The sequence below is a fragment of the Orcinus orca genome, chromosome X (genome assembly GCF_937001465.1).
Source record: "Orcinus orca chromosome X, mOrcOrc1.1, whole genome shotgun sequence".
NCBI lineage: Eukaryota > Metazoa > Chordata > Mammalia > Artiodactyla > Delphinidae > Orcinus > Orcinus orca.
Genome location: NC_064580.1, coordinates 10,050,738 through 10,065,405, shown reverse-complemented (window position 1 = coordinate 10,065,405; position 14,668 = coordinate 10,050,738). Strand labels below are relative to the sequence as shown.

General features: G+C 42.4%; 1 protein-coding gene across 4 annotated transcripts in view; it reads right to left on the bottom strand.

Moving 5' to 3' along the window:
• Nucleotides 1–14,668, bottom strand: part of FRMPD4 (FERM and PDZ domain containing 4) — a 542,080-nt gene that overhangs the window by 34,317 nt on the left and 493,095 nt on the right. For 3 of the 4 annotated variants that reach the window (XM_033415080.2, XM_049704911.1, XM_049704909.1), the window contains exons 6-7: nucleotides 6,561–6,665; nucleotides 3,920–4,027 (exon numbers count right to left, since the gene is read on the bottom strand). In XM_033415080.2, the coding sequence (XP_033270971.1) occupies nucleotides 3,920–4,027; nucleotides 6,561–6,665 (213 nt within the window). The remainder of the gene's footprint in view (nucleotides 1–3,919; nucleotides 4,028–6,560; nucleotides 6,666–14,668) is intronic. The other variant, XM_049704910.1, reaches the window with a different exon arrangement.

Below are 14,668 nucleotides of genomic sequence, written 5' to 3'. Positions count from 1 at the left end.
TTTGGCTGTGTTGGGCCTTTGTTTCTGTGCGAGGGCTTTCTCTAGCTGCGGCGAGCGAGGGCCACTCTTCATTGCGGTGTGCGGGCCTCTTACTGTCGTGGCCTCTCTTGTTGCGGGGCACAGGCTCCAGACGCGCAGGCTCAGTAGTTGTGGCTCACGGGCCCAGCCGCTCCGCGGCATGTGGGATCTTCCCAGACCAGGGCTCGAACCCGTGTCCCCTGCATTGGCAGGCAGATTCTCAACTACTGCGCCACCAGGGAAGCCCTGCCTTAATTATTAAAGAAAAGGGCACACTGACCACAAGTCAAGAATGTCCACGTTAAAAATAAAGATTAAATGGCTCCCTTCCTGTGATACCAATGCTGGTCCTGTTTCGATGATAAGACTCCCTTCCCAGGTGCCAAGGTCATACTGACTCGCTGTGTACGTGCTGCTCTAGTTTTTTTGAAATCCTCAAGAAATGTACTCCTGACTTGTTTAATGTTCTTTTTTTCTGACAAGATATAAAACTGTGCTTGAAAACCATGCTTTTCTGGAGCAGTTTCTCAGAGTAATCTGGGAAGCTGGCTTCCGGTCTATAGTCCTCAGTTTGGCTGAAATAAAACTCTTTTCTAGTCTTATTATTGATTGTTTATTGATTATTTTTGTTGACAATGATGATATACATATATCAGCTTTTATTTTAAGTCTCCGGGGAAGGTAGAATGAGCAAGCTTTGTCAGCAATCCTTCACAGGATTAAACATTTATGATCAGAAAGGTGTTCTATACACAAGCACAAGTGGACTGCAATGTAAATAAATGTCCTCAACCATTACTTTTTTCATGTACTTGAAAACTAGTAAGTGATCTCTCTTCAAAGATAACTAATATTCAGATGCTAAAATCCCACAGAGCAACACTTGGCAATTTCTGGAGACAGTTTTGGTTGTCACAACGGGGCTGGGGACGCTACTGGCGTCAAGGAATTTTCTGGTCCAAAGGATCGACAATGTCAAGGGAGAGAAACCCGGCCATACACAGAAGTTTTTTTTTTAATTGCTCTTTCTGGGGTTTTGATTCTTCCCCGTGGACCATTTTCAATTTCCTTTGGCTCCTTTAAAACAAAGATCCCCATACCTACCCACCACCAAAAAAAATCATTCAACAGAAATTCCGTGACTATACTGAATTTCATAAAAATATTCTGTTTCACAATTTTTGCTCAAGACCCAGAAAAGAGAAAAGAAAACCAGCCTCTGTGTGGCAACACATATTTTATAAAACATTCTCCTGAATCACCAGGGAGGACATGTGCCAGCAATAGTGTTTTCCTATTGTGCCTCTGTAAGCAAGAATTTTGGCAATTTTTATTAAACAGCATCATATCCCTTTCATACCTATACTATTTCCAGTTTACGCCTCCCAGTCTGCATCTCTGGTGATAATGAGGCTGTGAGGCACAAGCTAAGATAGCTTTAATTTCATGTGGACGCTTTGCATTGCTCCCCATCTTGTCATTGTCATCTGCCATCCTCAGGGAAATCAAACTTAGTCTGGGGTGGGTTCCTATAATAAAGAGGCCAGAGGGAATTAACAACAGGGCTCTCTTTTAAATTTAGATTTATTTCTGTTAAGAAATGCATTCAAGTCTTTACCTATATCTTCAGATGGGTAAGGGCTCCAATGGCAAGGAGCTTTTCTGACCAGTTGGTACCACAGAACAAGCCACAGTACCAGAGGGAGTTGAAACAATGTAGCTCTTTTGGGTTAGGTCAGGGGTCTTCAAACTAGAGCCTGGCCCCTTCGTTTGGAATCTGCCCAAGGCCATTCATTCACATATTATCTGTACAGTAAAGGATGAGTCTTGCCTGAAGAAAGGTTTGCCTCTTTGCCCCTGGCTCTTGGGAGGTAACCTCTAAGCCCTTGGAGTATCCTGCCTGATAGAGGTGTCTTTGTTCACTGAGGGGGGGGGCGTGGGGTGTCTTGGGCTACACTGGATAGTCTATGCTAACGATGGGATTCATGGTGGGGACCATGGACCATGTGGTATCAGCTCACCTCTGGAGGGGCAGGGTGCTAAGGTCAGCCACACAGGTGGGCAGCTGTGTCTAAGTGGACAACCCCCAATAAAAATTCTGGACACCAAGGCTTGGGCGAACTTCCCTGGTTGGCAGTACCCTGTGCACACTGTCACACACCAGTGCTAGGAGAAATAAGCACTGTCGGCATGACTCCCCAGGGGGACGATGACTGGGGGCTCTCTGCCTGTAACTGCGAGGATACCAATGTGCTGCGTTCTGTGAGTGCTTCGAGTGAATTATTAAAGCTCAGGGTGGTCTTAAGGACCTCCTGAACCCACCTGCCTCTGGCTGCTTTCATGAGACAATAACTGAGTTGAGTAGTTGCAACAGAGAGCAAATGGCCCACAAAGCATAAAATATTTACTCTACAGGCCTTTCCAGGAAAACTTTGCTGACCACTAAGTTAGTTGATCAATACTTGGAGTAACATCTCCCTATAAATTGATTTTGAGTAGGAATAAAGGAAAAGGGCTTTTTCAGTCATCACCACTTAAAATTAGCAGTCTTGTACAAAGGAAGTTAATATTTCATCTGGAATGATTTAAGGATAATTTAAATGGTCCCTCATCAATCTAATATTGTCTGCTCTATTACCTGCTAAATCACGACCTATTTCAAGCAATTCAGAACAAGCTGCTTGTGGTATCGTGGCAATAAGAATGCACAGCGAGATGGTCTTGGCGGAAATAATTCCACTCATAAGGCCTATGCTGATTAATTTTTAAAAAATGAGAATTAGGGCTTCCCTGGTGGCGCAGTGGTTGAGAGTCCGCCTGCCGATGCAGGGGACATGGGTTCGTGCCCCGGTCTGGGAAGATCCCACGTGCTGTGGAGCGGCTGGGCCTGTGAGCCGTGGCCTCTGAGCCTGCGTGTCCGGAGCCTGTGCTCCACAACGGGAGAGGCCGCAACGGTGAGAGGCCCGCGTACCGCAAAAAAAAAAAAAAAAAAAAAAAAGAGAATTAGAGGTTGACTATTGGTAGGCGTTTTTTAATACAAAGTTGATATTCTCTTGATACATTATTGTACAGATCATCACTAGGTACCCTTTTTTTTTTTTAACCTCAATAAAACCCTTTTTATTGTGCCATTTGAAGAAAGCCTATTTTAGGCTGATAGAACATTAGGGGGTAATCAATTTCTGAACACACCTTTGCCCAATAAAATAGAGAATATGCACTTTTCTTCCCCAGGAAGGAAACATGGGGGTAAAGAACTCATACGCTTTGTTATACCAGGTGAGAACTCATTAGGTAGAACTCACCTGTGGCTCTGAAATAACAGGATTGCTTTGTGACTCTTCCTTTTCTCCCCTCTCCTAAAAGTACACCTCATTTCTGCCTTTTTAATGCATCATTTCCATGAAATTGGTTACAGCAATTGAAAGTAAATGTTATCTTTACATTATTCTATCCCTTGTTTTTTGCTGGACACCAAAGTAGCAGATACTCAATTAACATCTAACATCTTAATCATCTCCGTGGATAGCAAGGCTGAGAAATCATGCTGGCTTTGGGCAGGGTGCCAAGCCTTCTTGGTGACAGTCACACTATTTTAATTAATTTTCAGCTGTATTAAAATGACTAGCCCTAGTATCTCATGACTGATAGCATATTATATTGTTTTGCAACACACACACACACACACACACACACACGCAGAGCAGAACCTTGTTAGTTTAAATTTTTTGTTTGGGTTTGTGTTTAAGTATTCACACACTACCTTATTTGGAAACAACCAAAAAAATCTCAGAAATAAACAGATAGTTCTGAATGAAGGTATAGCCGCACAAGAGTCACAGTGGGACTTCCACGCCGTACCTGGCAGTGTCCAGGTACACGGTTCAGCGGGTCCTCTTACCTTTATGGAGGTGGTGCAGTCAAAGCGAAACGATTTGGTCTGCCCATTTTCCAGATAGACTTTCAGGACGTTTGGCATAAAAAGAAGTGAATTATCCTTAACAGTTTCCTATTTAACAAAAAAAAAAAAAAAAAAGAGGAGGGGGTGTAAGTCAGTTGAATTAGGATTCTGCCCTTTGTAGAAGCAGCACATATCTGCAATTTATTCTAATCACAGCATAAGACAATAAAAAATCAAACTCCCTAAGGCCAACCAAAGTATCCCTTTGGTGATATCTGAGTTCAGCTGTTCATAGCAAAATTCTTCTCTTCTAGCTACAAATAACTCAGCTGAATCAACTAAAAGAACTTTTCCCGTCAGAAGATCGATCAGATGAGTTTTTTTTTTTAATTTAAATCAAGGTTTCCCACTAGAAAACGCAATGACAGAAATAACACCTTTGTAATTAGACCACAATGTTTGGGACCACAAGGCCAGACTTTAGCAGAGCAGCATGTCTTAAACAGAAAGAAGACCAGCAATGACGATGTTTCACATGATGCCTGTTGGCAGGGGTCATGATGGCGAATCACAAGCATTAACAAGCTTCAAGTTTAAAGTAATTTTGTGAAATGATTTTTAACCCATTTAGAGATGTTCCTCAAACTCCAAGGGGATATATGAGGAACGGGTTAGTGTGTTAAAAGAATAAAACACTGTCTGTAACAAACAGATAACTTAAAAATAAGTCAAAAAGAGATGTTTGAAGCGCAACCAAAAGTAAACAAAAGACACACATTCCTTTGAATTTTCTCTTCAACTGGAAGTGGGGAGAGACGAAAGGGGGAGCAGGAAGGCAAGTTGGGTGAGTTCCACGAACACGTGGTTGGTCATGAAGCCACAGGAGTGGAGGGGAAGTCAGCAATTATGAAAGCGTTAAGTCCCTTGTTTTACAGATGAGGAAACTGAGAGGAGATGGCCAGAGATTTGCTACCGTCCTACAGTTGGTCCATGAGAATTCAGTCCCTAAGTATGTCCGAAACAGTCTCACGCCTTTCGCTTCCTGTTTCTTTCTCTGACTCCCCTCCCCTCCTCTCTACTCCTGAGGGCTTCACACACGACTTTCCTGCTGCCCAATTCACTGAGTTAGTGCAGCTCCAAGTCCAGAAGGAAGGCCACACAACGACTCAGAAAAGCAAGAGGAGACCGGAAAGGAAGCCGGTCACAAAGGCTGAGGGCCAGACAGCAGACCGAATGTCCCTGCCACGCTCAGGCCTGTGGTGAGGCCGCGAATGCTGCAGGAGATGATCGACCCCCAGAGCTGTCCCCACACACCAGCTGCTTTTTATCCAGGGACAAGGGGAAGCTGCCACAGCAGCTCCTGGAATCATATTCTCTCTAAAGATGCATAAACTGATTGCCCAATCTCATGCTCAGAAGCTTGAGAAAAGATGAGGTAAGTTTCCCACGACCCTCTGTGTCATAGTCATTCTTCTGGGACTGGAACTAACAGCCTTAAACTGGGACAGTCTTGTTCTGAAATGATAATTATGGTAACTCTGCATCCAGAGCAATGGGGATTCACCGAGAGGAACAGAAGAGACCGTGGTGTGAAAGGGGGCAGAGGGGATGGGGTGGGACATGGCCACTGGGAGGACAAGGCCACAGCTAAAATGTACATGGGGCAGCACAGCCTTCGGCCCCATCCCACAAACATCACAACAGTTTGGTAGACTGGCCAGTTAAGCCCCTGGATTCCGAGTGGGGCAGATGCAGGTCAGCAAGTTTTGGCCAGAAGACACTTGGCACCATGAGTGCCTTGCCCGGGATACACACGCCTCTATCTGCAAATTCAAATCCAGGACCACCCAGGGAAGAGTCTGTGGCCCTTAGCAAGTATATCATGGATGAGATTTTTATCCCTTTGAGTTTATTTAAACAACAAAACCTCGACAACAAAAGGTGGCATTTCAAAGGTCCAAAAAATATGAGCACCCTGGACGGTAGCTTGCTAACAACCAAAAATACTAGGCTATATATTTGGGGGGAAAATTGAAAATAAGCATCCTATCAATGTTTGCATCATTCATTTTGAAGATCAATTATGTGCCTGACTAATCATGATTCCTATCAAGACCTATTGATGGAGGTGTGGGCAGTATTTCTTCACTCCTGATTGCATATAGGAAACTTTTCCCATCATTTTAACTTCTTTCCATTTTGATTAGTTGAAAGAACAGAGACATTTTATTTTGGATAAGGAAAACCTCAGGGGAAACCCTTCTCAAAATATAGAATGGGCTGTTATACGGAAGAATGCGTAGTTGGCAGAATGGGGAGAAATAGGTGCAAGTTTCAAAGAGGCATATTCTACTCAACATGAGGCAATGTCAAGTGATCTCAAATCAAACGAACTCCTTTGTAAAGTAGTGAAGTCTCTAACTCTGGACTACTATGTCTTCTGGGTTTGTAAGAAGGAATACAGCTGGCACAGCCTGGCGATCTCTCAAGCCGTCTACAATCCTGAGATTCGACACCCCTGTGAAATCCAACAACCAATTCTGAACTGATCATTCCAGCGGGGTGACTGGCTCTGCTTAGTGCAAAGCCCCTACACCTCAAGGCCTCTCTTTGAGTCACCAGCGGGTGTCTGTCAACTCACCGACACTTGGCCGTTGATGATGACCTCCTCGGAGAATCGCACTTTGACTGGATTGGACTTTAACCTTGCCTTTTTTGCAGCACTAATAAATGCTGATTTGGGAGACTAGAAAATAAGAAAACATTTGATCTGATTATTGGTAATGTAAGGCCAACCTTGTAAGAATTGTTTCCTATCTTTATCCTCCCAGATATTTAACATTTTTGCTAAAAAGTGTTTGGTGCATGCCCAATTCAAGGACTAGATACAAATTATGGATGCAGTTGGAACCCTGTTGTGTTCATCAAGCAATAAGTTTGATTTAGCCACCAGACCAGAACTATAGACAGCATGTTCCATGTTCTTACTGAGCACATTTCCAAGGACCTTTTAAAATGACAGTTGTGGAAGTACATAAATCCTGCTTCCAATACGGAGCTTTGAGTACCATGCAGAAGGTTAGGTGGTAGCCAAATCTCATGTTGGGTTTATGACAAGTTGCTCATTAGTTATGTATTTTAACAAGGTGGAGAAGAGCCACTGATAGTTCTAAAATGATTGATAATCCTACTGTTACTCACATTAATGGTGTATGGGCACGTGAGCAGGTAAGGGGACACACACGCACACGTGCAAAAGCTCCCACGCTTTATGAGCCCAAAACTTGAGTTTCAGCCTCTTACTGGTAACCTGTGATCCTATAACCTTACTTAGAAGTGAAAGGTAGAGAGGAGACCTTGACTTAGAAGTGAAAGTCAACTGAATCACTTTGCTGCACAGCAGTAATTAACCCAACCTTGTAAATCGACTATACTTCAATAAAATAAATAAATAAATAAATAAGAAATAATATCAAAAAAAAAGGTCGACTTCATGTTCTGCCTCATCTTCTAGGCCCTCTGTACTGTCTTTCATTGGAAAGAGGGGCTGAGGGATTCAGTTGGTCTCCCTCAGAAATGGGAAGGACAATGATAAAACCTGCTTAGAGGCTGTGATCTTGGTCAACTGCCTTCATCTGAGAATCAGCCTCGCTGCACTGTTTTAACAAAGCCTGTGAGGGGAAGGGAACTCATGTGGTAGGTGAGCTCCCTACCATGTTGCAGGCACCATCTGTTTATTTTGAAAAAGAAATGCATTCTCTATGGAACCTAATACAGAGGTAAATATTTAGCTTGAATCATACAACTGCAATTTTATAGATTAAAATGGTCAAATATTGGAAATGGCACACGGTTCAGCCTAACGTTTTTCATACTATACAGTTCTAAGAGATTGAGGCTGTTGTGTAAAGAATTCTAGTAATTGACTCTAAAGTCAACACAGAGGTTCATCCTCCTGTGTATTGCATTAATCTCAAAGCACAGAAGCCAGTTAGGGTGTCCCATACTTTGAATTTCAAGTAAAATGAAAGCAATAAAAGGATTCCCATCTTTGTCAAATACAAGTATACTGGAGATCAATTTAAAAACAATATGATGGAATGGATAAGTTAAATGTGGTCTAGCCGTACAATGGAAGACTATTCAGCCACAAAAGGAAAGAAGTTCTGATACACGCTACAACATGGATGAACCTCGAAAACATCATGATAAGTGAAAGAAACCAGACACAAAAGGCCACACATTGTATGATTCGATTCCACTTCTACGAAATGTGCAGAATAGGAAAATTCTGTCTCTATGGAATAGAGACAGAAAGCAGATTAGTGGTTGCCAGGGGCTGGGGACGGCAGTGAGGAGAATGTGGAGTGACTAATGCGTATGGGGTTTCCTTTTGGGGTGATGAAAATGTCCTGGAACTTGATAGTGGCAATGGTTGCATAAGATTCTGAATGTACTTAATGCCACAGAACTGTACACTTAAAAACGGTAAAAAAAAAAAAAAAAAAAAAAACGGTTAAAATGGTAGATTTACGTTATGTGTTATAATAAAACAATCATTGTTGGAAAAACACATGATAAAACATGTGGATGTGTATTCCTGGGTGGAGTTCTGCCTTAATGCTCAGAAAATCCTGTTATTTCAAAAGCTCCCCTGTGTCTTAAGGGCAGCATAGACGGATGCTTTGGCCTCCAGAGTTTCAATTCTTCCACTTATGCAAGATGTTCTGAGAGAACGGCTGCCCTTTAAAAACAAAATGAAACAAAAATCCAGACAAACTCTGAATGGCTCCTCAAAAGAATAGCTTTGAACATGCTCAACGTGACTTTTAAAAGTCCTACTGCAAAGCTGAAGTCATGGGACAGGGATGTTCTCTTCAGTACCGTAATTACAGGCCAAGCTTAGTCATGATGAATGAACAAATCATACAGTAGGGAGTTCATCTGCTTTTGATATGTCATTTTTTAGCTGAAGGGAAAACATTATTCTCCCGTAATGATTTTAAGCAGGGGATATTTACGTTGGCACAATGCGTTTAGCTCAAGTGAAGCGGCTGTAATAAAGCTACCCAGAACAGACACTGCTAATTAGATGAGATATTTGAATGCAGTAACGCCCCACTTCCCCAGCATTGTTTGGGAATGATGTATTTCACATGTGTTCAGTGTGCCAGATACTGAGGTTCATTCCTCTATGCATCTGAATTTTTAAATGTGGTATTTTACCTTATTTTTCTAAAATGTTACATAATTCCTTGCCTCAATAAAAAATATATTTAACAGAATGTAGTTTCTATGCATCTCATTTGATGTATAATCTTAGAATGCAGTGATGTTTCTATGGAAGTACAGAGGGTTATTTGCCCCTAAAGTGGTCCCATAGAGCAGAACTGGTCAAGCTGGGGATGCTTGTCTCTTCTGCCTGTAGCTATTGCATGCCCGCTTCTTGGAGCCTCATTCCTGAATTTATTTCCCATGCCCTAATGACAAACCTGGTAATCTAGGAAAACCAGAAAGAATATTAGATAGCCAAGGTAGTTAAGTAAATATTATTTTATACATATTTTGAAGTCAACAGACCTGGGATAAGAATCTAAGAATCCATACAAGTTGCATTTTTCTTGTTCTGGATTTGTGACTATTTCATATAATGGACATACATTTTAAAAATTACTTTTTGATGATAAAAACATTAGCTCTACAAGTCTGAAGTTTACTGAATTAGAATCAGTAAAGTAATGGCTTCTTCCACTGGCTGGAGTTACCTCTGGTACATGGGGTATGCAAACCAGTCATGACTGCAGTTTTGACTCAGATCTCTCTTTGTTGCTAAAAAATGTACAATGTGCACCACCCAAAAACCTGATACGTTAATTCCTGGCAACCTGCCGACCAATAGGTGCTGATCACAAGCACTTCATATCCTGTGGTGGAAATGACAAATAATTACTATTTCAAATAATCAGATTTTCCGGCTGTTAATTAATTTTAAGATTAAAAGGCCTCTAATCAACCCCTGCACCTCTTTCCAAATTTGCTGTTGCTAAGATGGCCACGATAGATGGCTGACATGCTCCTGATGCTCTTAGAAGTCATTAGAACTTAGTTTGAAACAAAACTACAGACATAAGATAAATTTCTCAGGGTATATGCTACCATACGACCCAGCAATCCCATTACTGGACATATACCCTGAGAAAACCATAATTCAAAAACAGTCATGTACCAAAATGTTCATTGCAGCTCTATTTACAATAGCCAGGACATGGAAGCAACCTAAGTGTCCATCAACAGATGAATGGATAAAGAAGATGTGGCACATACACTCAATGGAGTATTACTCAGCCATAAAAAGAAACGAAATTGTTATTTGTAGTGAGGTGGATGGACCTAGAGTCTGTCATACAGAGTGAAGTAAGTCAGGAAGAGAAAAACAAATACTGCATGCTAACACATATATATGGAATCTTAAAAAAAAAAAAAATGGTCATGAAGAACGTAGGGGCAAGATGGGAATAAAGACGCAGACCTACTAGAGAATGGACTTGAGGACACGGGGAGGGGGAAGGTTAAGCTGGGACAAAGTGAGAGAGTGGCATGGACATATATACACTACCAAACGTAAAATAGAGAGCTAGTGGGAAGCAGCCGCATGGCACAGGGAGATCAGCTGGGTGCTTTGTGACCACCTAGAGGGGTGGGATAGGGAGGGTGGGAGGGAGGGAGATGCAAGAGGGAAGAGATATGGGGAAATATGTATATTGTATAACTGATTCACTTTGTTATAAAGCAGAAACGAACACACCATTGTAAAGCAATTACACTCTAATAAAGATGTTAAAAAAAAGAGAGAAATTTCTGAAGCTAAGTGTAAGGTCTTGAATTTGCCAACCCTGTAGCTCTAAAGGACATTTATATAGTAGGCACTGAGTACATACTTAGTGAGGACTAACTAGCCCACAGTTATCACCGGATGACTTAGTTTGGACTTCCCCCAAAGCAGACCCTAAGACCAGGATTCACAAGCAGGTAGCTGATTTGGGAGATGCTCCCAGGGAGCATGGGTAGGTGAGCAGGGGAAGGGAGACAGGGCAGGTGAGGAAGCCAATGAAGCATTCATTGTTAAGTCAGGCACCACTGTGAGCAACTGGCGTTTAACCCTGCTGGGAATGTCTGGAAAACAAGGCAGGCTGTATGCCTCAGAGTTACACTGACTGAGGAGAGAGGGAGCTGGGGTATTTATCCACCAGCTCCTGTCAATCAGTGATGAAGTGGCTGCTCTTCTGAGAGTGAGAATTCCTAGTGGAGTGCTCAAAGAGCACTTCTGGTCCGCTCCATGAGCATGGCCCTGTGGCCAGAAATAACCCACAGGCAAGGAATCACTGGTGCTCTCAGTTGGAAATTGGGCCGGCATGCTCAGCATGACACATGCCAAGGGGATATGTTCTGGGTTCTGACAATATCTACTATGCTGGAGCTTCCATGAGGAGGTGTGTAGCCTCCCTCAGGTATGTGGAACACAGTGAAAGGTAGGCAGGAAGTGAGAGGCAGGCAAGCAGGTCTCTCAAGTTTTTGGCCTAGAAGAAACCTGAGGGAAGGTGAATCATGGTAGCTCAGGGATGCCAGAACTGAGAGTGACTTAGCCCAAGTCCCACTGACTTGGGGTTGTATGAGGAGATGTTACAGAGACTCTTTAAATACTCTCTGTCTCAGGTAATGTTGGACTGGAAAGCTCTGAAAGTTCTAGACTTGGGAACTATGGAAAGGAAAGAGGGGAGCAGTTGGCCAAGAAAGATCTGGAATAAAAATGGTAACAGTAGGGCTTCCCTGGTGGCGCGGTGGTTGAGAGTCCGCCTGCCAATGCGGGGGACGCGGGTTCGTGCCCCGGTCCGGGAAGATCCCACATGCCGCGGAGCGGCTGGGCTCGTGAGCCATGGCCGCTGAGCCTGCACGTCCAGAGCCTGTGCTCCACAACGGGAGAGGCCACAACAGTGAGAGGCCCGCGTACCGCAAAAAAAAAAAAAAAAAAAAAAAAAAAAAGGTAACAGCATAAGGGAAGATGGTGTGTCAGAAAAAAACAAATAAAATCCACGAGTAACCCAAAAATTCCTCTTCTAAAATTCAATCCTGAGGAAAAGCTATTAAATACAGATAAAGATTTATACACAAAGATGTTCTCTGCAGAATTATTTATAATAGAAACACATTAGAGACAGTGGGCTTAATGATGGGTGTTGATTAAGGAAATCTTGGTTCAATGTAATGTTTTACAGCCATGTATATAATGCTTATATAGAATCCTTGATGACACGGGAAAATGCTTGATATACTAAGTAAAAGATGCAGAATAAAAGTGTACATGTCATATGATCTCAACGCTGACAAGGCATTAGAACAAAAAGACTGGAAAGAAATAGGCCAAAATGTTTACACTGGTTGTCTCTGAGGATAAGTATTGCCAACACATATTTTTCTGCTTCTGTATTTCCTTCTGCACTTCCACAATTTTCCTCTAAGAAATAAAGTAAAAATGGTGGAGAGAGAGTCCTCCATAATACTTAAAATAAGAAGGCAAAAACCGGTTAAGAATTATTTCTTATCAAAGAATTTTGGGAATCCTAAGACTTTTCTCCCAAGCTCCCTTGACCTGGGCCTCACTGGAGATTGATTTCTGTGGCTGGGTCATGTTGGGGTGCCCTGGGGACACGTGGAGTATGGCAAAAAGCTGTAAACATCGGCTCTCTGTCTTGACCAGATCTTATTATGCAGAAGAAACACAACATAAAAAAATGCTGACCAGTAAGCTGCAAAGAAGTTAAAATGCTGAATGCTATTGTCTGTAATAAAAGTAGAATTTATAGACTTTCTTTTGGTCTGGTGGGTCCTCTGTTTCTGTATGTCCATTCTGGTTGCCAAGAGAATGTTCATCAAATACATAAAACCTTTAAAAAAAGCCATTTGCTTGTAGGAAAATCCAAACACAAAAATATAAGTAAAACTTCACAGTCTCTTTTCCCATGTGCACCCCTCTCTCCATTTAATGTATCTATTTAAGTAACTTTGGGGTTTCAACTCTTATAATTCAGAGGAGGAAGAGGTCACTTTGGACTGGATCAAGAAGGGAAGACTTTAGGTGTGGGACACTGGTTCCCAAGTGGGGGTGATTTTGGTCCCCAGGGAACATTTGACAGTGCCTGGAGACATTTTGGTTGTCACCACTTGGGATAGGATGCTACCGGCATCTAGTGGTAGAGGACAGGGATGCTGCTAAACACACCTCCCAACAGAGAATTCTCCAGCCCAACAGTGCTGATGTTGAGAAACTCTGGGGTTGCATTCAGAATTTGTGCTGAGACTTGAAAGGTGAGAAGGATTTGGTGAGCTGAGGAGGTGGCGGGTGGAGTATGTGATGGGCATTTCAGGAAGGCGGGCTGGTCAAAGTTGAGAATTCATCTACGATGACTGGTTGGGAGAGTGACTCTGGGGAACAGAGGTGCAACCGTTGGCCATAAGAACAAGCAACACTCCTGAACGTTGACTTTCAATATAGCACAACAGCAGGAGTCAGCTGAACTCCTAGAAAATTCCAGGTTGTCTGTTAAGAGGAAGTTCCATGATTCACGGATAGTAATGAGTATTCATATGAATAACAAGTCATGCAGACTCAAATGGCAAAAAAAGCAAGCAAAGCAACAAGACAAAACCCTTAACTTAAATGCAAAACTCCTCTAAGTTTACTGTTTGGGGGTAACATGCGACCCCACATTGGAAAAATACCCTGGTTTGGAGTAAAATGGTTCTGATCTTGCATTACTAATAGGTTATAAAGTAGGAAGAGAGAATTCAGGAAAGACAATGCAAGCTTGTAGTTCCGACAGGAATTTATAGTTGGTCCATCACTTGCGTATGTTAGACATTCACATTGGCTTTACCCAAATGCATCTGTTCATTGCAAAGAAATGAAGAAGTGTGCATAGATTTGAAGGAGGTGCGAGTGACAACTGGGTTAAATGAAACAATCTAAAAACAGATGAGCGGTACTTCATATGGAAAGAATCGCCAGGTCACGAGGTGGTGAAGCAGGAAGGCCCTTGGACGGGATGCCACCTGACCTTCTCCTTACACGGATGAGGAAATTGGGGTCCAGAGCAGGTGTGGGAATCGCCTTTTATACTGTTGGGAACTAGATCTCAAGTCTTGCTTCTTTTACCTCCTGCTGTCTCCTTAGATTTCAAATCCAAATGTGTGTGTGTGCGTGTGTAGCTGTGTCAAAGAGTTGGGACTAAAAGTAACATTCAATATTAAACCGTGCTTTTAACATATGTAGTAATGACCCTACATCGCATAACTTGTGGTCTTGGTTAGTTCAATTTGTGATCTTATCACAAACTCGAATACATATTTTTTTCCTGCCTAAAATGACTAGCCCATAGTGCTTAGAAGGAAAATTCCAGGACAGGGGAGATGAAGAGTTTGGTCAGAAGATGGAGACCGGCAAACGCCAGAGCCTCTGAATTGATGTAGAAATCTCTATGGGGAGGAAAATAAAAGCCTAAGTAGGTTGGAATCTCTGCCGCTCCATGTGAAGGCCACACAAGATATTGACAGTAAACGTTTGGGGAAAAATCTGAAGGAATTTGCCTCGGTATTTTTTAGTTCACTGACCATGTATGAAATTCACAAGCAATGGCAAATCTATAGAAATAAATGAATAGTAAATTAGTGGCTGCTTGGGACTGAGGCTAGGAA